Source organism: Metarhizium album (genome assembly GCF_000804445.1).
Source record: "Metarhizium album ARSEF 1941 chromosome Unknown scaffold_3, whole genome shotgun sequence".
Lineage (NCBI taxonomy): Eukaryota > Fungi > Ascomycota > Sordariomycetes > Hypocreales > Clavicipitaceae > Metarhizium > Metarhizium album.
The window spans coordinates 657852-680269 of NW_024467577.1; the positions used below are offsets into that span (position 1 = coordinate 657852).

At 55.1% G+C, this 22418-nt stretch overlaps 8 protein-coding genes across 8 annotated transcripts; 5 read left to right on the forward strand and 3 right to left on the reverse strand.

The window, feature by feature from the left end:
• Positions 1–230: 230 nt before the first annotated feature.
• On the reverse strand, positions 231–967 carry MAM_01956 (coatomer zeta subunit; the record flags this gene model as incomplete). Its single annotated transcript, XM_040820755.1, has 3 exons — positions 231–471; positions 526–763; positions 856–967. The coding sequence occupies 3 exons, from the start codon at positions 965–967 to the stop codon at positions 231–233; spliced, it is 591 nt and encodes a 196-aa protein (XP_040681098.1).
• Positions 968–2656: 1689 nt separating this feature from the next.
• MAM_01957 (cell division control protein 54) lies at positions 2657–5843 on the forward strand (the record flags this gene model as incomplete). The annotated part of the gene is made up of 3 exons (XM_040820756.1): positions 2657–2990; positions 3064–3930; positions 3985–5843. 3 exons carry the CDS (start codon positions 2657–2659, stop codon positions 5841–5843), a joined length of 3060 nt encoding a protein of 1019 aa, XP_040681099.1.
• Positions 5844–6158: 315 nt separating this feature from the next.
• MAM_01958 (vacuolar transporter chaperone 4) lies at positions 6159–8685 on the reverse strand (the record flags this gene model as incomplete). The annotated part of the gene is made up of 3 exons (XM_040820757.1): positions 6159–6440; positions 6500–8104; positions 8161–8685. The coding sequence occupies 3 exons, from the start codon at positions 8683–8685 to the stop codon at positions 6159–6161; spliced, it is 2412 nt and encodes an 803-aa protein (XP_040681100.1).
• A 304-nt stretch (positions 8686–8989) lies between these two features.
• MAM_01959 (uncharacterized protein) lies at positions 8990–10057 on the forward strand (the record flags this gene model as incomplete). Its single annotated transcript, XM_040820758.1, has 4 exons — positions 8990–9049; positions 9118–9194; positions 9275–9641; positions 9698–10057. The coding sequence occupies 4 exons, from the start codon at positions 8990–8992 to the stop codon at positions 10055–10057; spliced, it is 864 nt and encodes a 287-aa protein (XP_040681101.1).
• Positions 10058–10987: 930 nt separating this feature from the next.
• Positions 10988–12373, forward strand: MAM_01960 (Arginine N-methyltransferase 2; the record flags this gene model as incomplete). Its single annotated transcript, XM_040820759.1, has 2 exons — positions 10988–12269; positions 12339–12373. The coding sequence occupies 2 exons, from the start codon at positions 10988–10990 to the stop codon at positions 12371–12373; spliced, it is 1317 nt and encodes a 438-aa protein (XP_040681102.1).
• A 238-nt stretch (positions 12374–12611) lies between these two features.
• MAM_01961 (hexokinase) lies at positions 12612–14306 on the reverse strand (the record flags this gene model as incomplete). Its single annotated transcript, XM_040820760.1, has 5 exons — positions 12612–13035; positions 13096–13550; positions 13604–14014; positions 14075–14100; positions 14162–14306. 5 exons carry the CDS (start codon positions 14304–14306, stop codon positions 12612–12614), a joined length of 1461 nt encoding a protein of 486 aa, XP_040681103.1.
• Positions 14307–16049: 1743 nt separating this feature from the next.
• MAM_01962 (oligosaccharyltransferase alpha subunit) lies at positions 16050–17644 on the forward strand (the record flags this gene model as incomplete). Its single annotated transcript, XM_040820761.1, has 3 exons — positions 16050–16390; positions 16462–17307; positions 17368–17644. The coding sequence occupies 3 exons, from the start codon at positions 16050–16052 to the stop codon at positions 17642–17644; spliced, it is 1464 nt and encodes a 487-aa protein (XP_040681104.1).
• Positions 17645–20190: 2546 nt separating this feature from the next.
• MAM_01963 (long chain base Stimulates Phosphorylation) lies at positions 20191–21235 on the forward strand (the record flags this gene model as incomplete). The annotated part of the gene is made up of 2 exons (XM_040820762.1): positions 20191–20817; positions 20885–21235. 2 exons carry the CDS (start codon positions 20191–20193, stop codon positions 21233–21235), a joined length of 978 nt encoding a protein of 325 aa, XP_040681105.1.
• Between the last annotated feature and the right edge of the window lie 1183 nt (positions 21236–22418).

Consider the following 22418-nt stretch of genomic DNA (forward strand, 5'->3'; position numbering starts at 1 on the left):
CCATGCCACTTTGCAGATCTACCAGCCTCGGGCACAAAGCAAACCTGCCCATTTTACATGTCATGCGGCGCTTGCAGAGGACAAACAACCGGTGTCCTTCTGTCATGGTTGATTTTGAAAACCAGAACAAACGTCATCCATTTATTCCCCCATGTCATCAGTGGTACTTTCGTGGCAAAGCCTACGAGACGAAGAGGACATTCGAAGACGGTCAAATTTGCAAAAAGCCTTTACAGGCCCTGCCGTAACCAATCTGCCAGTTTTGACTTGCCCAACTGGGCTAAATTATTGACGCCCTGTTCGCTGAGGTCGATGCGGCCGATGGGCACGTCTTGCGCCGGGGCTTTGCTGACACGCTGGACGATTATGGTGGGGTCTGTTTCGAGGACGATGCCGTCGTCGACGATTTCATCAATGGCGAGCGAGACGAGGTCGTAGTTTTCGATGATGGTGCGCTTGTCCACGGATTGTCTGTGGCTGTCAGTTTGGGGCCCTCATACCCGAGAGCAAGAGACGGAGACATACTTGAAGACGAGGTGCAGGGAGTCGCGGATGGCGAGAACGGCGTTGTACAGCAGGACTTCGTTCTCGTCCGGGCTGCCCACCACGTAAATCATGATATCGGACTCGAGCTTGTACAGAACGATTCTGTTGTCGTACAGGATAATGTCGCCCGTCTGTTTGGCCGTCTTTTCTATGAGGCCCTTCTCGAAGGCCTTTTGGGCTTTCAGGTCAGGATACGGGTTGCCGGGAGTTGCGCCGCCTGTGCGAGGGGAGGATATGTCAGATTAAATGCTTGTCTTGGGTTCGGTTCGGTTTGATAGCATAACTCTCCCGTCAGAGAAGGGGACTTACCACCGGCGGCGCTGTGCGGGGGGGAGTAGTATTTGGCCAGGATTCTGGCGCCGTCCTCTGTGCCGAGAATGAGGACGGCTTGCACCGAGAAGAGGGACACTGCGGGAGACATGGTGACGGCGAGGGGTGGCGTAGAAGGGTTGTCGGATGGTGTTGCGATGGGTTGGCTGCCCTCGCTGAGGTAACGTGGAGATACAGAAGACGGGTGTTGGCCAAGGGCATTGAGGGTGGAGGGCTCAATTGACGACAGTGCATTGTGATTGGCTGGTGTCTCGCCAAGAAACTACGTACTCAACTTGTCTGAATCCGATGCGACACACGGCCTAGCTGCAACAGAACAGCAGAATGTTGGAGGTGTTCAAGAGTGTCTTTTATCTCTTCCAGACCAGCCACAGCCCAGTGGGGAGATGAAGAAAAGGGCAAACTAGTAGACGTACTCGCGCCCGAAGCTCTACCCTGCGCGAGAGCCGCCGGAAGACACAACGCGCCGGAGAGCGCAAGAGAGGCGCCACTGGCTGCGGAATTGGACCCTCGTGCAGTACCAAGGCTGCCAGGAGCGGAAATCGTGTAGCAAAATTAACGTTACTTGAAACAAAGCTGCGTCGACTAGCTTATAGCTACAGGGCTAAATACAGCGATCTGCTGAAGTATGATACTGATTAAGAGATTCCGCAGATACCGTGCAGAGCTCGCAAAGATGCCCTTGATAGCTTGAGCTTTATGCATTCTGCACAGGCGAGCGACATTAACATGGCATCATTGCCGGCTTGACGCTCAACCCCACGAACATTACGGAGACCATGGGGGTGGTAAAGGTCTACACCACACGTGTTGGCGCTGGCGCTTTCAAGACGGGGAATCTGGGAGAGGTCCGGAACGAAACTCCACGGCCAAAGACTGTCGCATAGCATACAAGGTGGTCTACCACACACAAAAGTCATTTTTTAGTGTGACAAAGACGTCGCTGTGGGCCTGTGGCTGACTCGATCTCGTTGTAGTGAAGCATAGTCCTCGCTGAACTGACCAAGCTCGATGTGCTCGATTCCTTCGAGACAGTCACGGAGCTTGACTGTCATCCGGCGGACCATGACACACTACGTGACGCCGAAGTCGTTGACGAAGTGCCCGGGTGGAGGAAGCCGACAACCAACGCCCGGACATAGTACGACCTTCCCAAGCAGGCCCGGGATCATGTCGAGTACATTGAGAAGTTGGTTGGAGTCAAGATAAGATGGATCGGCACTGATTTTGACCGCGAAGATATGATCACGCGTGGCTGGGTGATCTGGCGACTTGCTTTGTGCTTGTTACCGGTGACGAGGCGCCCTCGGAAAGCTTTTAGAGCATCCTCAAGCGCCCAAGGCCCCTTTCTGAAGCGGTGTGATGAGTGCATATAGAGGACCGATAGCGCGCAGCCTAATAGATAGATAGATACCTCGGGAAAAAAAATGTCACACCGGAAAACGGGTGTGGCCACACCACATATTTTATGTGGTATGCCACCTTATATCGCATGCTAACTAGTAACGTTAGTACTCAGGGCTCAGGGAGGTGCAGTGGAGTCGCAGCCACAGACTCCGCTACCGGCACTCCGTAAGTTACTCGGTAACCAAACACGAGAGATGTATATGCCTGCCACTTTACGCGTCCAGACGCGGGCAAGACGCGTGAAAACGAGCCCCTCCACTCGACAACTTCCATTGCTCATCTACACCTTTCCAACCCCAACGACGTCCGGTGCAAACTAGCAGGATACCACTCCATACCTCTGCCGTCTGATTTCATCACAGAAAGCCACATAATGTCGTCGCCCTCACAACGCCGGCAACGCAGTTCCCAGTCTGCCACGCCGCGTCGGTCGACTCGCCTGTCCGAAGCCAACACCCCCAGCAATCCGCCTTCACAGCTGGCGTCGAGCCCAATCTTCTTCCAGTCCTCGTCTCCTGGCCCCGAAGCTGGTCGGGCGCATGGATCGAGTGAGGATGTCTCGTCTCCTCTGAGGCAGATGTCGGGTAGTCAGAGCACGCAAGCACATGCCGCTCCTCCTAGTTCTCCGTTGCGGCAAATGTCCGAGTCGCAGACGCCTCGACACGATGCCGAGCGGACACCGAGAGCAAGTGGTACATTTGCCGGGGGTAAGCAACTCAGTTGCCTGTTCTGTTGTCTCTCATGGATCCGGCATTTATTATCATTTCTGACCCTCCGCAGAGTCCTCGCCAATCCGATACGAACCGAGTTCCAGTCCTGGACGATCACTTGGTCAACGATCAGAGCTGCGCAGTGAGAGTAGTGGTTTGTTTGTTGGCTCGGAGCGAGGTAGCTCTACCGCCTACAGACGTGGAGATATCAACTCAGATGCCTTACGGACGCCTCGTGCTCCACGGCGTATTGTCCTCGACGATACTGGTCGCGTGGTGCAGGAGGGCCAAACCCCAGGCTCAGACGCTGCGTCCTTCACCAACCGGGACCCAAATACGTCCGAAGCCGATGTTCTTGGAGGCCGAGGCCAAAGCCTCATCTGGGGCACAACTGTATCCATTGATGACACCTTTGCGGCGTTCAAAGACTTCCTACGTCACTTCACCCAAAAGTACAGATTATACCGGGATGGGTTCTCAGATGCCGAAGTGCAGGCCATCCCCGACGCCGAGTCGAAGCCTTATCTGGAAGCCATGGGAAACATGCTACTTCTTGGCACTACAAGACTCTATCTCGACATTTCCGACCTGAATCTGTTCCCCCCAACTCGCAAGCTGTGGTACCAAATCCAGGCCTATCCTCAGGAAATTGTCCCAATCATGGATCAGTCCGTCCATGACTTGATGGTCGAACTTGCACGGGCTGATTCCCTCAAAAGCCGACCATCCCAGAGCAGTGCTGGCCAACAGGACACCCAGAATAGTGCCCAGAGCTCTGAACCCGTCTTCCCTAGCTCTGACAGACCCGACGAGCCTGCTACCCCCCGTCCCCAACAAGACCAGCCGTCTTTGGAGGACCAGGTGTCCGCCAACTTGTATGTTGTTCGGCCCTTTGGCCTCGACAAGACGATCAACTTGAGAGATTTGAACCCATCCGGTTTGTCTCCCATCATGCCCCGATCCCGATTTCTAGTGCTAACACACCCTGTAGACATGGACCGCCTCATCTCCATAAAGGGTCTGGTCATTCGGACGACACCCGTCATCCCGGACATGAAGGACGCTTTTTTTCGCTGTAATGTTTGTAACCACTCGGTCAACGTCAGCCTCGACCGAGGCAAGATTCGAGAGCCAACCGAGTGCCCTCGCCGGATGTGCGCCTCCAAGAACTCTATGCAGATCGTTCACAACAGATGTTCATTTGAGGACAAACAAGTCATCAAATTGCAAGAAACTCCCGACGCCGTGCCCGCCGGTCAAACTCCCCACTCCGTTTCGGTCTGCGTGTATAACGAACTCGTGGATTTCTGCAAAGCTGGTGATCGAGTCCAGTTGACGGGCATATTCCGAGTCAGCCCTGTTAGAGTCAACCCGCGTCAGCGCGCCGTCAAGAGCGTATACAAGACCTACGTTGATGTTCTTCACGTCCAGAAAGTTGATAAGAAACGCATGGAGGCCGATCCCACAACGCTTGGTGTCGAAGGCGAAGAGGACGCAGACAACGGTGGGAACGGTCTTGAACAAACGCGCGTCATCACACCCGAAGAAGAAGCCAAGATTCGAGAAACCGCCGCTCGTGAGGACATCTACGAGCTTCTGGCCCGGTCTCTAGCGCCTTCAATCTACGAGATGGACGACGTCAAGAAAGGCATCCTCCTCCAGCTCTTTGGCGGCACAAACAAGACGTTTCACAAGGGAGGCAGCCCCAAGTACAGAGGTGACATCAACGTACTTCTTTGCGGTGACCCTTCCACTTCCAAGTCCCAGATGCTCTCCTACGTCCACAAGATTGCTCCCCGTGGCGTCTACACCAGCGGCAAGGGCTCCTCAGCCGTCGGTCTCACGGCCTACGTCACGCGCGACCCCGAAACCAAGCAGCTCGTGCTCGAGTCTGGTGCGTTGGTGCTGTCAGACGGCGGTGTATGCTGCATCGACGAGTTCGACAAGATGTCCGACGCGACGCGTTCCGTCCTCCACGAAGTCATGGAGCAGCAGACCGTGTCCGTCGCCAAGGCAGGCATCATCACCACCCTCAACGCCCGGACCAGCATCCTCGCTTCTGCCAACCCCATCGGCAGCCGCTACAATCCCGACCTCTCCGTGCCCCAGAACATCGACCTGCCCCCAACCCTGCTCTCCCGTTTTGATCTTGTCTACCTGATCCTCGACCGCGTCGACGAGAAGACGGACAAGCGTCTCGCCAAGCACCTGCTCTCCCTCTACCTAGAAGACAAGCCTCACTCTGCCCCCACAGACAACGACATCCTCCCGGTCGAGTTTCTTACGCTCTACATCTCCTACGCCCGCTCCCGGATCCAGCCCACCATCTCCCGCGAAGCCGGCGAGGAGCTCGTCGACGCATACATTGCGATGCGCGCCCTCGGCCAGGACGTCCGTGCCGCGGAGAAGCGCATCACCGCCACGACGCGTCAGCTCGAAAGTATGATACGTCTCTCTGAGGCTCACGCAAAGATGAGGCTGTCGGGCACCGTCACAAAGGAGGATGTTCGCGAGGCCAATCGCCTCATTCAGAGCGCCCTCAAGACGGCTGCCACTGACTCCCAGGGCCGCATCGACATGTCCCTGTTGACCGAGGGCACGAGCGCCGCAGACCGCAAGCGTCGTGGGGAACTGAGAGACGCCATCTTGAAACTGCTGGACGACATGACGGCTGGAGGGAACAGCGTCCGATGGGGCGACGTTTCAAAGCGCTTGGCCGACGGCGCTAGTATGCCCGTGGAAACGGCCGAGTTTAACGAGGTCATGAGGGCTTTGGAGACGGAGAATCTCATCCTGATCAATGGCGAGGGAGCCCGGAGGACGGTCCGACGAGTGACGGCTGTCGTGTAATTCTTGTTCTTATTCTCTACAAGTGTGACCTCGCTATGCAAAACGATGTGGGATACAAAGCGTCAGGAAGGGACACGCGTCTGGATTTACCCGTCGGCGTTTATAGTTTGTCAGACATCACCGTACCATGTGAATAATATTTCGTTACGCGACGCCCGGCGTGTGCTCTTCATCAGGATCCATTGCCCGCGCCAACAGAGACTGCATGATGACGAAATAGTACAAATGTATTTCAACAAAGTTGCCTATCCAAACAACCGCCGACGTCGTACGCACGCTTGGGCTCTGGAAAATTTTGTACACGGTGATCGCCTCTTACCAAATACTTCTCTGCCTTCCCTCGAAGCCAAAGTTCAATGCCACGGCGATGAACAACGACACGCAGAGCACGCTAGGTCCCCATTTGTCGTAGAACCGGGCCGCCCTGCGGTTCCGAATCGAATTGCTTCTGTACAAGTAGATCCCAACCGAATAACACAAGCTCAGGATCGCAAGCAGTGTAAAGATGCCCGCGACGAAGAACGACGTAGTAGTCGGATGCTCACCAAAGTTGAGGAGGGTAATGGCAATTGCACCAATGTAGATGGAGTATTCGAGCTGATATGGTTAGTCTTGTGCGTGCACGATAAACGGCGCCTGTTTTCCATGTCACTTACCCATCCTAGAAAAGTTCGTTCTGCGGCAAAGTAGACCTTGGGCTCGACGCGGACAGGGACATAAATCTTCTTCCCCGGGGGCGCCTTGAACTTTTTCTGCTGAATGGTGCTGGAGCCAAACAGCATTTGGAGTCTGTCACTACGAGGGACCTGCGTGCTTCGTGGAGCGGGAACCAGGTGCTTGAGAAGGCTAAGGGTTCCGTCGCGGAGTGCTCGTCCTTTGGTGGTCAAGATGGTATGGTAGTAGTGCCATCCGCCGACGCGTCTTGCTTCTTCCAGCTCGTAGTTGGCATCGTACTCGTCGTCGGAGTCATAGATGGGATAATCGTCATTGCCGACTGCTTGGTCGGCCGTCTGGCCTTCCGCATCGGCTGCTCCAGTGAGAGCGCGTGGGCCGGATTGGCTGTTCGAGGTAGCAGGACGAGCCGACAGTCTCGGTTCTTCTTCGTCAGAGTCCAAATCATCATCGTCGTCGTCATCATCATCCGAGGTATTGGTCGTGTTTGACAGTCCAGGTCTGCGGATACCAAAATCATGTGAAGCAGGCTTCCGGATATCTACATCCATCTGCGGCATCCAGAAAGGCAAAAGGTTGATTCGGTCAGGAAACAAGCAGGCCGTGCCGTGGATGAACTTGGAAAACTTGGGCACCGCCTCGACCAGATGTGATGAGATGAGCTGTCGTACCCACTCGGGAGGTTCTTGGCCCATTTGGGTCTGGAGTTTCACTTCGAGAACGGCATAGGGAAACCGGACGACATCCTCAGCAGGTAATTGTGAAAATGGCCAGTCGATCCCAATATCCATGCGTCTCCAGTTGTCACCGCTTCGCCGACGTCCATCGAGATTGTCTTCGCGGACCATGGTGAGCTCGGTGTCCAGCGAAATCCGAACTCGAGCGTCTGCTGGCAGCTGAAAGGCTGTTCGGTTGTAAAATGAGCGACACACAGGCTCGTAGCCATGCTTCAACACAGAGTACTGAATTTCAGAGGCCAAGCGCTCGTCTTCCGCAATGGCCTTGTCCGACTTCTTGCCTTCCTTGCGTGCTTTTTCAAAAATGGCTGCGGGAAGAAGCTCACCACGCATATACGCGTTGACGTTCTTCTCCTTGATGGAAAAACGGGCCTTGACGGACTTTTCGCCAGTCCAGTCTTCTCGGTGAGTCTTTCGCTCGACGAAAATAGTCTCGTTTTGCATTCCACCATACCATCTCAGTCGAATAGCTTCGGCTCCCTCAGTCTTCTTCAGTCGGCCTTCGTACAAGTCCCATTTCTCGGGATTGTCGTAGTAGATAGAGGTGATGGCCGAGTCCGCTTGCTCAAACTCCTTGCTAGCATTAAACACAAGGACTGGTAAGTGCTTCAGGATGATGAGCTTCAGCTCGGTGACGTTGTCAGGATGTACCCAGTACTTTGTTGTCTGGCGAACAAAGTTGGCCTGGCCACCTCCAGCAGCGCTGTCGCCTTTAACGGGGTTGCCACGGGTTCGAACCAGGTCATAGAGCTTCGACAGCTGGATGACGGAGGCATCGTAGTTCTCCTTGTAGAACGGTTTCGCCTTGAGTCGGGTGTCAAAAACGGGGCGGAGATGCCAGCCGGTCAGTTTCTTTGCCTCTGATTAGCCATGGTCAAGTCCACCGGGAGGAGCCACTGTAAGCTCACATCATGCTTCTTGATAATCTTGTAGAAGCCCGTGTAGTTCAACTGCACAAACTTGGCGAGATCATGAACGTCGGCAATGATGTCGCTCAAGTCCTCCTCGAGCAGCAGAAATTCCTCCTCGCTGGGGCCTTCCTCGTTCAAGCCACGCTCATTCAACCGGTTGACGACATCCTTGACCTCGTGGTCACTGACTGCGATACGCCTGGAAATCTCCATGGCCTTGACCTGCTGCTTCGTGTGCACCTTCTCCAGCTCAGCCTCGAGCTTGCCGACGAATCGAATCTCATCCTCCTCGGTCCACTCGGGTCTGGAAGTACCGCCAGCCCTCAGAGGCCCGGTGGCATGCTTCAGCTCGGCCTTCAAGGCATTGTAGTCAATGTAGTACCACTGGTACTCGCGGATGACGCTCGACCGGAGTTGCTCGCCGAACTTCATGACGAATACGCCGGGCAGGGCCTTGAGCGTGGCGTTGGGCGACGCCTTCCAGGGGTTATCTCGTGAGTTGAAGTCTTTGACAATCAGCATGAGCGACGCCAGGGGTGAATGGATGAACCGAAAGCGAGTGTTTGTTGGAGGATCAGGCAGGGAAACACAGCCAGGACGCCGGACGCCGACCGGCGACAGGGCGATGCAGCAGGAAGGAAACAAGCTACGGCAACAACTGCTGCCGGATCGGGACGAGGGAACGAAAAGAACATAGATGGGTGGCTCACCTCAATTTCAGGACAGACGGCGGACAAAAAAAGCAGGCAAAGACTGTCTTGTAGCTGAGGCAACGATGAGCAAGGCCACGATGATGGGGTGTCTGTTTTGAGAGTAGAAGCTCGTGATGGGCGGCGGCGGCGTCGGCGGAAATGGCATTGACGAATCACGCTGGACAAAAAGCGGGGTCAGCCCAGCGTCATCAAGTGTCAGAGGCAGTAATCGTGCCCGCCCCACTTTATGTGGTTCGGCTAGCAAAAGCCCTCACCACCAAAGGTGGTGCTCGACAGCAAGGCGGGCCGGACCTACCTCAATCTCCTGTACTACGTGAGGTAAGAATCCCCTTCCCACAGCGGTAGCGGTCGACGGGGCTCCCAACTTGCCGCCGCCGCCCCTGCTTACGCCTTGTCAGCACCCTCATGCTTCACCGCGAGTACTTCCCCTTCCTGCCGACCCCGGAGTCGGAGCCACGGGGTCCAGTCGACCAGCCCATGCTGGGGGCGCCCGCCCCCGAGGGCTGGTGGGACGACAGCTCCCGACTCCTCTTCGGCGCGGCAGAGCACATCGCCGCCATTCTACACGAGGCCTCCGAGTGTGGCGTGCATCTCATGACGCCCTTTGCCGGGTTCTGCGCATTCTCAGCCGGCTACCTCAACCTCTACGTGGCGAAATACCCCCGAATGAACCTGGGCCGCAGCCCGCGAGCAAGCGACTGTCTCAAAATGTGTCTCGACTACCTGGAAAAGTTTCGACTTGTCTGGAAAATCGCCGACGGATGGGTAAGCCGCCCGCAAGCATGACACGACCGTGGCCACCGTTGCGCTAACATTGAGAGGGCGGCACGCGCAAGATCAAAACGATACACCATGCATCCGTGCTCTACGAGCGAGCAACCGAGGACCGGACACGATACCAGGGGCGCACACGAGCAGACTTTGATACTCTACACCAGTCTGTCCACGAGTTCCGTGTCGTGGATAGATCCGACGCGCATACTCGGGAGATTCGGGGCGCGGAGCGGCCCTCGGCGCAGGCGACTTGGCCGGTTCAAGGGCACGAGCACGAGCACGAGCACGAGCACGAGCTCGACACTAATACCTTGTTGAACCAGCTTTTCGCGGAAGTCAGCAATAACCTCGACGAGCAGGGGGCCTGGTCTCAATGGTGGCCGGCGATTGATCAGGTGGATCTTTAATGAGCTGCGTAATTACATCCGGGGTTTTTTTTTTCGTTGAAGCTTCCAATGAATGAGTGACGACCTTTGATTTTTTTGATTTTTTTTTTAAAAAGGGCTGTAATATCTGGTTTTCTATACATGTCCTATTTTTATTTCCCGGTCTAGAAAAACAGTCAACAGATAATGCACCTCTTCATATGGCTCCCCTCCCGTCACCGCCAACAAATGCATACCTGTCGCGTCAACCATTCGCCGTTTCTCCTTCCAATCACGCCTTTGCAAAGACCTTTCTCGAGTTCATCAGGCGAACAGCAAGCATAAAGAGCATGCCGACAAAAGGCGCCACAACCACGCCAAGAGGACGTTTTTTGAAGCAGCTAAAAAGGCACGTAAATGGCGTCTGGATTCTGTACTAGATCTACTAGAAATTTGGGACGAGAAGGGTGTACATTATAGGCGAAGAGGTTAATAGCGTTATTAGGTTGAAAATTGGCCCGCCTTGGTGTCCGGCCCGCCTTGCTGTCGAGCACCACCTTTGGTGGTGAGGGCTTTTGCTAGCCGAACCACATAAAGTGGGGCGGGCACGATTAGTCAGTGGCGGCGCGGGGATTCCTTGGCGGCCCACGCCAGCTCAGGGCACTCACTTCGGAGTGGAGAGTGCAGAGTACCTGGGGTTGCCTAGGTACTTAAGTAAGTACTTAAGTACCTATCTAAGTACCTAGGTACTTGGTATGTAATGCTTTGACATCTGGAGGCGGGGCAGCATTGGGCTTTTTTTTTTTTTTTTTTTTTTTTTTTTTTTTGTGGTCGTCATCGTCGTTGTTGTTGTCGGGCTGATACAGCCAAACCCATCAAGAAGAGTCAATTTCTAAAAAGCCACGCCTCTTAGACACATACAAAGTCCAATCAAGACGACACTCCAAGCCCTTGGCCCCAATCGGCACCGCCATGTCCCCTCCCATAGACGACTCCATGCCAACGAGGATATCCTCCGACTGCCCCCAAGACACGCGCGACGTCTTATACCACGCTTGGGCCCACGACCTCTCCGACCTCAAAAAGCTCCTCGACGTCCCAGGCAAAGCCAGCGCTCAAGATCCCCAAACTGGCGAAACCCCTCTCCACGCCGCCATTCGCGCATGCGGTCCCGCCGACCCGGACTCCAACGATCCTGAACAAGGCGAAGACGGCTGCGTGGAAGAAGCAAGCGCAGTCCTACAGGAACTCTTCTTCTCGGGCGCTATCTGGAACGATGTCGACAGCAACGACGAAACCCCCGGCTGCGTGGCCCATCGGCTGGGCCGCAAAGCCTTGTACGACATGTGCGTAGACGCCGGTGTCCGCGCCGAGCTGCTCTTCTCCCTCATGGACGGGTACGAAAAGCTTTCATCGGCCTCAGACGCCGAAGTCAATGTAGACGACGACGACGACGAGGGTGCTGCCCCGGTCGAGCAAGACGGCGACGCAATAGACACCACCGGCGACCAAGCTCGTCCGCAAGACCCGCCACGCTTCATCCCCCCCGGCGCGGGCGAGAAACCCGTCACCGTCACGAGCGACGGGTACTTATCCTCCCAGATAACCTACGACTCCTCCAAGCTCCTCGACGCAGACTTGAACGGCGTCATGATGTCCTGGGAGACCGACATCATGGCCCGCTCCGTCGCCGCCCTCCTCCCAGGGCCCCAAGTCCAGACCGGCAAGCGCATCCTCAATATCGGCTTCGGAATGGGCATCGTCGATGGCATGTTTGCCCAGACAAACCCGTCCCGCCATCACATAATCGAAGCACACCCCTCGGTACTACGGCACCTCTCCCAGCCGGACTCCGGCTTTGGCAAAGACTGGGAGAGGCGCGGTCCCGACGAGGGCGCCTACAAGGTCTGGCCTGGAAGGTGGCAGGACATTGTGCCCCAGTTACTGGATCAAGGCGAGGTATACGACGCCATTTACTTTGACACCTTCGGCGAGGATTACTCGCAGCTTAGGCTGTTCTTCATGGAGTATGTGCCGGGATTGATGGACCGCGAGGGCAGATTTAGCTTCTTCAACGGACTGGGCGCCGATAGGCAGGTCTGTTATGATGTTTATACAAAGGTAGTCGAGATGCATGGGGCAGATGCAGGTCTGGATGTAGAATGGGAGGTGAGTGATGTTGATATGAAAGGACTGAAGGAGGATGGGAAGGGCCAGTGGGAAGGAGTGCGGAGGCGATATTGGACGCTGGATAGTAAGTTGTCTTGTTTGCTTCGGCGTGGTTTGATGCCATTGACGGCTTGCTCGCTAACTTTCTCAACAGAGTACCGTCTGCCTGTGTGTACATTCATGGGATGAGCATCAAAACAAAGTCAAAGGCGAAGCAAATACATGGCAAAGAGTGACACGTCGTCACGTGCTAGAAGAAATCATGATACCCGCCACACCACCCACTTATGATTATAATATATATATATATATTGAAGTCTATTCCCCCCCCATTTTCTCATTGGCTAAATATCCATTACTTTGCTATCATGACCATGTGCCGAAATCTTCTTCAGTCTCCTTTTTCTCGACCCGCCCCAACACCCACTTATTTGAAGTGTTCAGGGTGCAGCACACCAGCAACATTACCAGCCTTGACTCTCTTCAGAGTCAAGGCCGCAATCAGTGCGGCGCCTACGCCGCTGCCGTCCTCGGCAGCAAGAATCTCAATGGGATCTTCTTCCTTTGCATTCGTCTTCTCAGGCCAGTCGAGAATCTCACGGAGAGCCTGAGCACCGCGTTCCTTGAAATAACGGTACTTGTTGAAGACGGACCCATCAGCACCTACATGGCAGGTCTCATAGCCCTTCTTCTTGCAGATGGCAGCAACACCACTGGCAGAAAGTCGGGCAGCACGAGTGCCGATAAGCTCTGCCAGTCGTCGGATGAGTTCCAGTTCTGATCTTGCGCAAGTAATGCCGAGCTTGGAGTTGAACAGGTCAAAGGTCTCCTGCAAGTTCTCAAAGGGATCCCTACGGCGATGTCCTGTCAGCATGGAGTGTCGGAGACGGAATGAAGAGCCGGGAACTTACTCTTCAATAGCAGAAAGAAAAGACGAATCCAGAGAATAGGCCTTGCGCAGCAGGGAAATGTCCTGGCCGGCAAAGACATGTACGTCGCGATTGTCGTGCAAGTCAACCAGGACAAGTCGGAAAATTTCGCCGAGATATAGACCAGCAATCATCTTCTCAAAGGCCTGCTGGCCCGGTCGAGGGGAGTCACGGTCAATTATTTCGTCATACTCGGTTCTAGGCAGCACCTTGTGCTCGTTGTCGAAAGCACCCCACTCGCAGTTGATAGCCATGGGAGTGTCTGGTGGTAGATTCATATGTGCAAGTTTGGGGATGGAGCCAACATCCTCCATATAGGCGGCATTGCAGCCAGTGCCAAAGATGCAGCCAATTTTCATCTTTGGGTCGGTGTATGCGGAAGCAATCAATGTTCCCGTCGTATCGTTAATCAGAGCAGTGAGTCTGATGGGCACACCCTGTTATTGTGTCATTAGTACTTGGTCAAGGCCAGGCTAGGGATTGTGCATACCTTCTTCTCCAGGGCAGAGTTGAGCATTGGAACAACATTTTCTCCCTCGACCCCGGCAATGTCAAAGCCTTTGGTCCATCTCTGAAGAATACCCTCGTCAATGTAGTTTTGTGTTGCCGGGTACGAAAAGGTGAAACCAAGAGGAAGGGTGTCAATGCCAGCACAATCACCGTGATGAGTCTCTACAAACTGCTGGAGACAATCGGCAATATATTCCCAAAGCTCATCCGATTTGCCTGTTTTGAGCTTGTCAGGCATACGATACTTGGACTGGAGAATATCAAATTCGGATTTCTGGTCGGTCAGGGTGATCTGGCACACGCGGAGGTTGGTGCCGCCCATGTCCAGGGCGAGGAAGGTGCCGGTTTCGTAGCCATCGGGGAATGACATGACCCAGGTTGGGTTCATTGGCTAAAGGCATAAGATTAGGTGTTGGTATTTGATACATATGTGGTCGTGTAGGAGACTTACAATACTGCCACCCTCGACAGTGAGACCTGTGAGCATTGCCATCAGCCCAATTGTGTCAAATTTGTTTCGGTACGTTGTAAAGCGTACCCTTGGCCAACTCCGAAACGAAATGGCTGGTAATCTTCTTGAGCACTTGCGTGTCAACGGTGAAGAGATCCTCAAGCCTCTTGATCTCGTTGAGCAGGTCTTGGGGAATGTCCGCCTTGGACCCTGCAGTGGGATTGTTAGCCATGGCAGTCGGTATGTGAATGTTAGACAATGTAGGTTAGGAAATGGCAGAAGTGTGTCATGAACGTTGCGTACATGGTGAAGACATGTTGCAAGGCTCAACGCTCGGCATTGAAGAAGTATTTTGCGGTTTGTGGTTCAAGCATTCGACCGGCCGGTTTCTCTCGAGCGACACAATGACAGCTGCGCGGTGCTAACCCTGGCCTTTTAATGCCACAGTCAGAGCTGACAGGTGGTTTCTCATCCGTGTTACCCAACGAGTCGGGCCCCAAGCTGGCAGAGGGGCGTTTGACCAAAGCGTCGCAAGGGACAGGGACAGCCATCTCAAGTCGGGCCAGAAGCTTTGAACCACTTGGTCCGTGGACGAGCAAGTGCGCTGAAACATTGAGGATTCGTCGAGGATGTGAATAGCACGCATAATCGCCGTGACACGGTCGGGATACAAAATCACTCGGTTCAACATACCCTTCCTAGAGGGAGGCAGACGAGGCCCGAGACCGACCATTTTTGGCTGGTGTGTGACGGCGGGGTGGAGGAGGGTGGAGGGGTAGCTTGAGCACGCTTCTCACGGATCGACTGCAGCGGCTGCAATCGACGGCGCTGTTGGATTCAGTGGTGCTGGTCGACTGAAATGCGCGATTTGCATCTATGCAGAGAACAAAGGTGCACAGGATAGGAATTGCTAGGGGAGAGGAGCAGCGGGATGGAGGTGATGGTGTTGGCACGTATTCGTGGAGACGACGTCTGCAGGTGATAGGTAAGAAGGAGGCCCTGCAGGCACTTGAGCCTGAAGGTGGTTTGAGTTGGCAAGCTGGGCATGTCCAAGTGCGCTGAGGACGTCACTGGTCTCGAGTCTGGGGGCTGCTGGGGGCTGCTGGGGTCCCCGCCAAGGCGCCACCGGGTGATCAATTGATTGCTCATGATTACCTCTCTCCTCTCTCCTGTCCCAGCACAGCACCCAGTATTGATACGAATCCATGTGCATTCGCGATGGCACCAGCGCCGCCATGGCTTACCGAGAACAAAAGGAGTCTGGGGACAATTAGCCTAGTTTCTGATGCGTTCTGCATGCAGATTGACCTGGCGAGAGCACCGCTTGCTCGCTGGAACCGGCGGTCTAGATAGACTCCAGATGTCGACCAGGCAAGCAACCGTGACATAATATCTGCCTGTCGTCCCAACACACAAACGCCCACTTCGGCCTGCGTCTTATTCTGACATTCTTTTTCATCACATGTCGCTGACAGCCCTGTTCCTGCGAAATGGCAGACGGAAAGTTACCGTGCCACCTGTCATTTGTCGAAATACTGTATATGTGCACAAACAAAACCCCGATGAGTCAATGACGGTCACGTCCAGCCTTGCGTTCGCAAACACCAGCCCTCATTGGCACGCCTCAAGATGCTTGCGGATTTGGGCCTTGTTCCTAAAAAAATACCCCCAAAAAAATCGACATTTTACTTTGTGCTTTGCCCTCGTACGTAATCATGGCCCTGTGACCCCTGTCGCCCTCACCTGGCCGCACTGGGAGAATACTACTCCGTACTACTAGTAGTGCAATGCAGGCCGCCCCGCCTCTCATCAATGATTGGCCTCCAGGCTGCAAGCTTCAGGAAACGTATGTCGTTTGAAAGGAGCTCGCGACAAGGTGTCTCCAAGGAACCCGACGACATTGTTCGGACCTTCACAACAGCACAACCGGGCGCACGCGCAACTCAATGAGCGCCCTTTTCCTTCCTTCGTCGCAATGAAGCCATTATTCGTTGCATCAGCGTTGTTGGCCGTCGCTTTCAGCGCCCTCCCCTCCGCCAGCGCCTCCTCGTCCAGGTCTTCCCTGCCTGCACAGTTCCTGCCGCCGCAGGTCTTCAGGAATGCCAACTTAGTCCACATCATCTCCTTGGAGAAGAATTATGTCAAGGATCAGATAAATGTCCTCATAGAGAATGTTTCCAACGAGCCACAAAGCGACTACTACGTACCGTTCACCACGGAACAAATTGCTCGCCTTGGCGGGTTCGAAGTAAAGGATCGCAAGAACGCAAACGCAGGTCCGTTTGTTTCAGAAGCAGTCGAATATGATCCCAACAGGTCTGTCCATTGCGTTTTCAAATAATGTCACTTCATCATACGGAAGACCATCATTGACTTTGAACTCTCAGTGACACTCAGTATTATCGTATCCGTCTCCCAACTCCTCTCAAAGCCGGCGGCCAACAAACCCTCGGCATATCATTCTACAACTTAAAGGCATACAGACCTCTGCCCGCCTCTATCAAGCAAGACGAGAAGCAATATCTCGTCCATGATTTCTCTGTGTACGCGCCATCTGCCTATCCCACCTTGAAGCAAAAGACCGAAATCAAGGCCGCGTCATCCACGATCCCTGACTACACCAAGCTCACCGAGGGCGAGGAGGAGCAGCCACAGAAGCAGGGTGCCAAGCTCACGTATGGTCCCTTTGGTGAGAAGCCTGCTGGAGCCGTGTCCCCCGCCCAGGTTCGATTCGAGTTCACCAAGCCCGTCACCCATGTGTCTACACTTGAACGTGACATCGAAGTCAGCCACTGGGGTGGCAATATTGCCTTTGAGGAGCGATACACGATGCACAACCGCGGTGCCAACCTGTCGTCCCCTTTCGACCGAGTCAAGTACGCACAGTCTTCTCTCTTCAGCGCTGCCTCTAATGCCCTGAAGGAGCTTCGTGTTCCCCTGCAGGTTGGCAGTGTTGATCCGTACTTCACCGACGTCATTGGCAACGTTTCAACCTCCAAGTTCAGAAGCAACAAGCGTGAAGCATTGCTCGAGCTGAAGCCCCGCTACCCCCTTTTCGGTGGCTGGAAGTATCCCTTTACCATTGGCTGGAACACTGATGCTGCCAACCTCCTCCGCAGGACCGCAACTGGTGGCTATGTTTTGAAGGTCCCTTTCCTCGAGGGCCCCAGGCAGGCGGAAGGCGTTGAGTATGGCCAAGTGATGATCCGCGTGGTCCTGCCTGAGGGAGCTCGGTAAGCCCACCTGTCGGAAACTCATAATGTGAGGCCAACAATCACTAACGATGCACGTAGCAACGTCAAGTATTACACTGGTATCCCCGAATCTTCCATTGTCAAGACTGAAGTCAGCGTTCACAAGACCTACCTCGATACCCTGGGCCGCACCTCAGTGACGATCGAGGCACAGAACCTGGTTGATGCATTCCGCGACCGCGACGTCATCATTTCATACGAGACCTCGGCGTTGGACACTCTGCGAAAGCCTTTTATCGTGTTTGCTAGCATGATGGCCGTGTATGCGGCCGCCTGGGCAGTTGGCAAGGTGGAGGTTGGGTTTGCCAAACAATAAAGAGAGCAAGCCTTGCGTTGACGAGCGAAGATGAGATAGACGTACGAGTTGAGCAGGAGTCACGGGGCAATAATAAAATGTACCATATGGGCGTTCCAAGATGCAAACTTGCACAGCAGAGTTTGAACCGGGGCGATGGCACGCGTGTGAGGGAGGACAAGTGACAAATGGTCTTTTATCCGGGCCGCTGAGTTTTGCAGCGCACCCGAGTCCCTCGTGTGCCATGCTATCCAGGCCAATAAATCCTGCCTGCCCGAGCAGTACTCGGTATGCACTCTGCAGATTCGCAAGCATTAGGTTGCTGCGGACCATCACGTCACCAGGGCTGCGTCAGCCCTACCGTCCACCTGTAGTCTCACATCCATGCCCATCTTACAGCCTCATTTCACCTCGCACGAGTAGGCCATCCTAGTAGCCGCAACCTGGCGACCGATAAATAAGTGGCTGGGGGGGGGGGGGCCGATGCATCGCAATGAGTAATGAGTCGAGCAATGACGGCAACGGCGAGAGATGCGCCCACCACCACCGAGCACCGAGCAGGGGTGGGAATGGAGAGGGAGAGCCATGTTGGGGGTTGGAGGTTGGATTCGCAAACATGCAACAGGGTACAAAGGATTAAAAACAAGCTTACTCCGTACTCCGTACAGCACAAGCGCAGCCTGCAGCACAGCCCATAACGGGAAAAAAATCGAGTTCTTCTGCAACTTATAAAAAACGACGCGACTCCCTCTCCCTCTCCCTCTCCCTCTCCCTTGATTCTGAGCCCGTCAGCACCATCATCACCTTCCACCACGGCGTCACCTCATTTCCCAGGCGCACAGGCACAAGGGCTGGCTACAAAGCACGCAGCGGCCACGCACGCCTCGCTCGGCCTCGCAACACCAAACAAGTCGTCGTGAGCAAGGAAAATTTTCCCACAATGTGTTTCTGGGGCGAACCAAACACCAAATACTACTACAAGGAGGAAATCATTCCGCCTCGACGGCGCCACTACCACCACCATCACCATTCACCCAGGGCGAGCTACACAAGCGTGACGCGGCAGTCGTATCGTACTGCTAGTCCGCGGGTGAGCGGGTCGTATGCGCATTATCGAGCTCCGCCCGGAGGGGGAGGGACCGTGGTCTACGAGAGAGTCCATCATCCCACGAGGTACTAGCCTCAACAAGAGTCAAGACTCGAGAGTCAGGACGGGGCCGGTCCTGTCCCCACGATGACCTGATGGGACCTGGGTGCGCCCGGCTGAGCCGGTACTCGAGGCGTGATGAGAGAGCCTGGAGGTGCCTTGGCTCGACCGTGCGACACTAGGGACACCACGGACGCGGCGTTGCGCGGATATGCGACGACATGATGAGCGGGATGGGCGATCATGATTGATGAATTTTGTCGAGGCGGGTGCATTTCGGCTTCCCACGAGGCAGGGAGGGGAGGTGGTGTTGGCGGGCTTTCAGGCAATGCCGCTGGTGTTTGGGGCTGCGGCACATGTTAATTGATCAATAACTGATACAAGGGAGCCAATACGGCGTATTTGTTTGGATTTGAATCACGAATGGGCCTTTGGGACTCAATGTGCACCCACCGAGGTATTTGCTGGCTGGGAGCAGGACTAGAGACGGAGACACTGGGTAGACGGTCGAGCAAGTGCCAGGCGTCGAGAGAAGCCGGAATTTCCGTTCCTCGTCAAAAGGCTGGCAGTTGCAATCGGCGCGCAGCCAACGTCGTCGACCCACCAAGTGGAAGTACTCAGGTTCCTTGTACCTCGCGCATCAGCTAACTTGGCAGGATGGCTGTCATTGGCCGCCCCCGGGGCCCGACATTGGCTCAAGTGCCGTCACTGGCAGGCAACCTCGCAATGAATGACATCATGGTCCAGTCCGTCACCACGAGCAGCCATGGCTTCATCCCACATTCAAGCAAGCTTGGAGGCGCCTCGCAGAACAGCCCAAAATGTCGTTTCGCCGCCTCGTGCCTCGTCACATTGTTTCTCTAGTGAAAATTCGGGCCAGCGCACTGGTCAGCCAGCCCGTTGACCTGACAGCCGATCACTGAATAGCGTGTCATCACACAGACTTGCACCATCTGTTCCCATTGCCTTCCTCTTAAAAACCCTCTTTGCGCCTCTTGCTCCGCTAGGCTTGGCTGCTTCTCTCCTCCATCCTACTGGCCCTCTTTCGTCCCGGGACTTTGTTGTTTCATTGCCGTGATCCCTGGCATCGAAGCCGACGCCGACGCCGACGCCGAGTGCGAACTGCTCGCCGCTGATTGTACGTGTAGTCATCCATGGTGAACGACGTTTGTCGACACGTGAGGCGGTCAGTTGGTTGGAGCCTGAGCTGACACAGAATCATAGTTCGGAAGCTACAGACAGACAAACGTTCTTGCCTCCGCTCGGCAGCGCAGCTGCCTCGACTCCAAAGATAACCCAGAGCCGCTGCTATGTAAGTGACTCCGACGAAGCCGCAGGCTCTCCAAATTCCCTACAATGTTATGCAGACCGCGGCACACGGCTTTGGCTTGCGTTGCAACTACATGACCACTCTCACATCATGTCGCGATCAAGCTTCGACAGCTCCTTTATGCAGCTTGGTCCAGCCTACCTGCGCTTCCACTCCGGCGAGTCGATCGCTGACAGCCCTTCCGCACACAGGAATCGCGCGCTTTCTATCCGCTCTGGAGGCAAGTCCGGCAAGGGCTCCGGCTCCGGCAGCCAGCTTCCCAGCTTCTCCTTCAGCTCCCTCCGTGGCCAGGCTCAGCCCGAGCTGTCTCGCAAGCTGTTCAAGCTCATCAAGTCCGAGAATAACCTCATTAATGCTCACGAAGCCGCCGGCCGCGAGCGCATCAACATTGCTACCCAGCTGTCTGAGTGGGGGGAGCAAACTGGCGATGACGCCATCAGCGACATCTCTGACAAGGTTGGTGTGGTTTTGAGCGAGATTGGCGAGCAGGAAGACACGTACGCCCACGCGCTGGACGACTGTCGCGGGCGGCTCAAGTCCATCCGTAACACTGAGAAGAGCGTCCAGCCTAGCCGTGATGGCAAGGCCAAGATTGCGGATGAGATTGCCAAGCTCAAGATGAAGGAGCCCGAGAGTGCTAGACTGGTCGTCTTGGAGCAGGAACTTGTCCGTGCTGAAGCCGAGAATTTGGTTGCCGAAGCTCAGTTGAGCAACGTCGTGAGTGTGCCATGGCCATGGTTCATCTGGCCTCGTTTGTTGCACAGGCTGCTAACGAAATGGACAGACTCGTCAGAAGCTCAAGGAGGCTTATGATGCCGAGTTCCTCGCCACCATCGAGCGAGCGGAGAAGCAGATCATCCTTGCCAAGCATGGACGCCGTCTCCTGTCTCTCATCGACGATACACCGGTCATCCCTGGCGACGCTCGTCCCAGCTACTCCGAGGGTAGTCAGGCTCGTCAGATCCTCAACGACTGCGAGGACGACCTCCGAGACTGGCGACCAGAGGCCGAGCCGCATGACGCTCCAGCCGAGGAGACTTCCCCGGCCAGGGAGAAGCAACCAGCTCTGTCCGTCGAGGAGCATGATGGCGCGAAGGAGTTTGAGGCCGGAACTGAGGTTCAGCCGTCGACCTGATGATTTGCACAGCTTTTGAATGACTACTGTTTTGTCGGTTTGATACGCCTTTTTTTCTTTTTTCACTTTCTTGCTTGGGTTTGAGAACTGTAGTGTTTCTTGTGTCATGTCTTTTACCAAGAACCGCTCTGCTGTATGTAGTTCTAGGGTTGTCGTGTTTTAGGTGACACAAGTAGGTATCCAGTAGCAAATGATTCCTCTCGACAGCCTTTGTGTCACGACTGATGTTGAATGGCATCCCGATCCACAGGAAGCGAACTTGTGCCGCACATGCCCACCAGACAGGCCATCAGATGTTGCTTACGCGCAAGATGAAGAGAGGCACACGAGGAGTACTCAACACGGTGAAACGTCTGTACATCACATAGGGAGTACCCGCGTCTTATCAACAGCGTTCCGCTGCCCATGTCGTCTCGAGAGTATGGCTTCGTGCTGGCGTCACGTTTTATCCAGGGTCACCGGGACATGTTCAGGGTGAGGCGGGACCCACATGTCGATGAATAGGGGCGAGTTGGGCCCTGGGACCCTCTGTGTGGTCCCGTGTTCAGTGTTCAGTGTTCCGTGTCCCGGGTCCGAGCCCGTGCCTAGTCTGCCATCAATTGATAGTAATTGATCCGTCTGGTGTCCCCAGTGGCCCACCCAAGGAACTTACTTCGTCTCTCTGTCTGTACGAGATACGGAGCACGCACCACGTACCTACTAGTAGTACCAACATGTCCGCAGGGCACTTAGCAGGGACTTGGCTTTCTCCAGTCGATTCCCTTCCCTCCCGTGCTTCTCCGAGTCCCGAGTCCGTCAACGTATCGACTCCGACCGAAACCTAGCTCTGAGTGTCGAGCTGAGCAGAGGCATCAGGTGAAAATAACCTCGGTTTCCATGTCCCGGGAATCCGCACCCGCCAGCGCCAGCCAGCCAGACTGCGAGAGTTAAAGACTCCTCCCCCCCCTTTTTGCCCAACGCAGACAAAGAGGAAAGAGCCCAATTGATGCTCTCCCAACGTGGACTTGGACTCCGAGGCCCGCGGCGTCTGCAGAGCCTGTCGCAGCTACTGAGCTCGGCCAATGACGGCGCTCTTGGATCAAACACAGCATCGCGAACTGGACGGGGCACAGGGCCGACGACGACGACAACGACGACGACGACACCGCGGCCAGCGAGGACACGAGTGACTTCGGTCCAACGG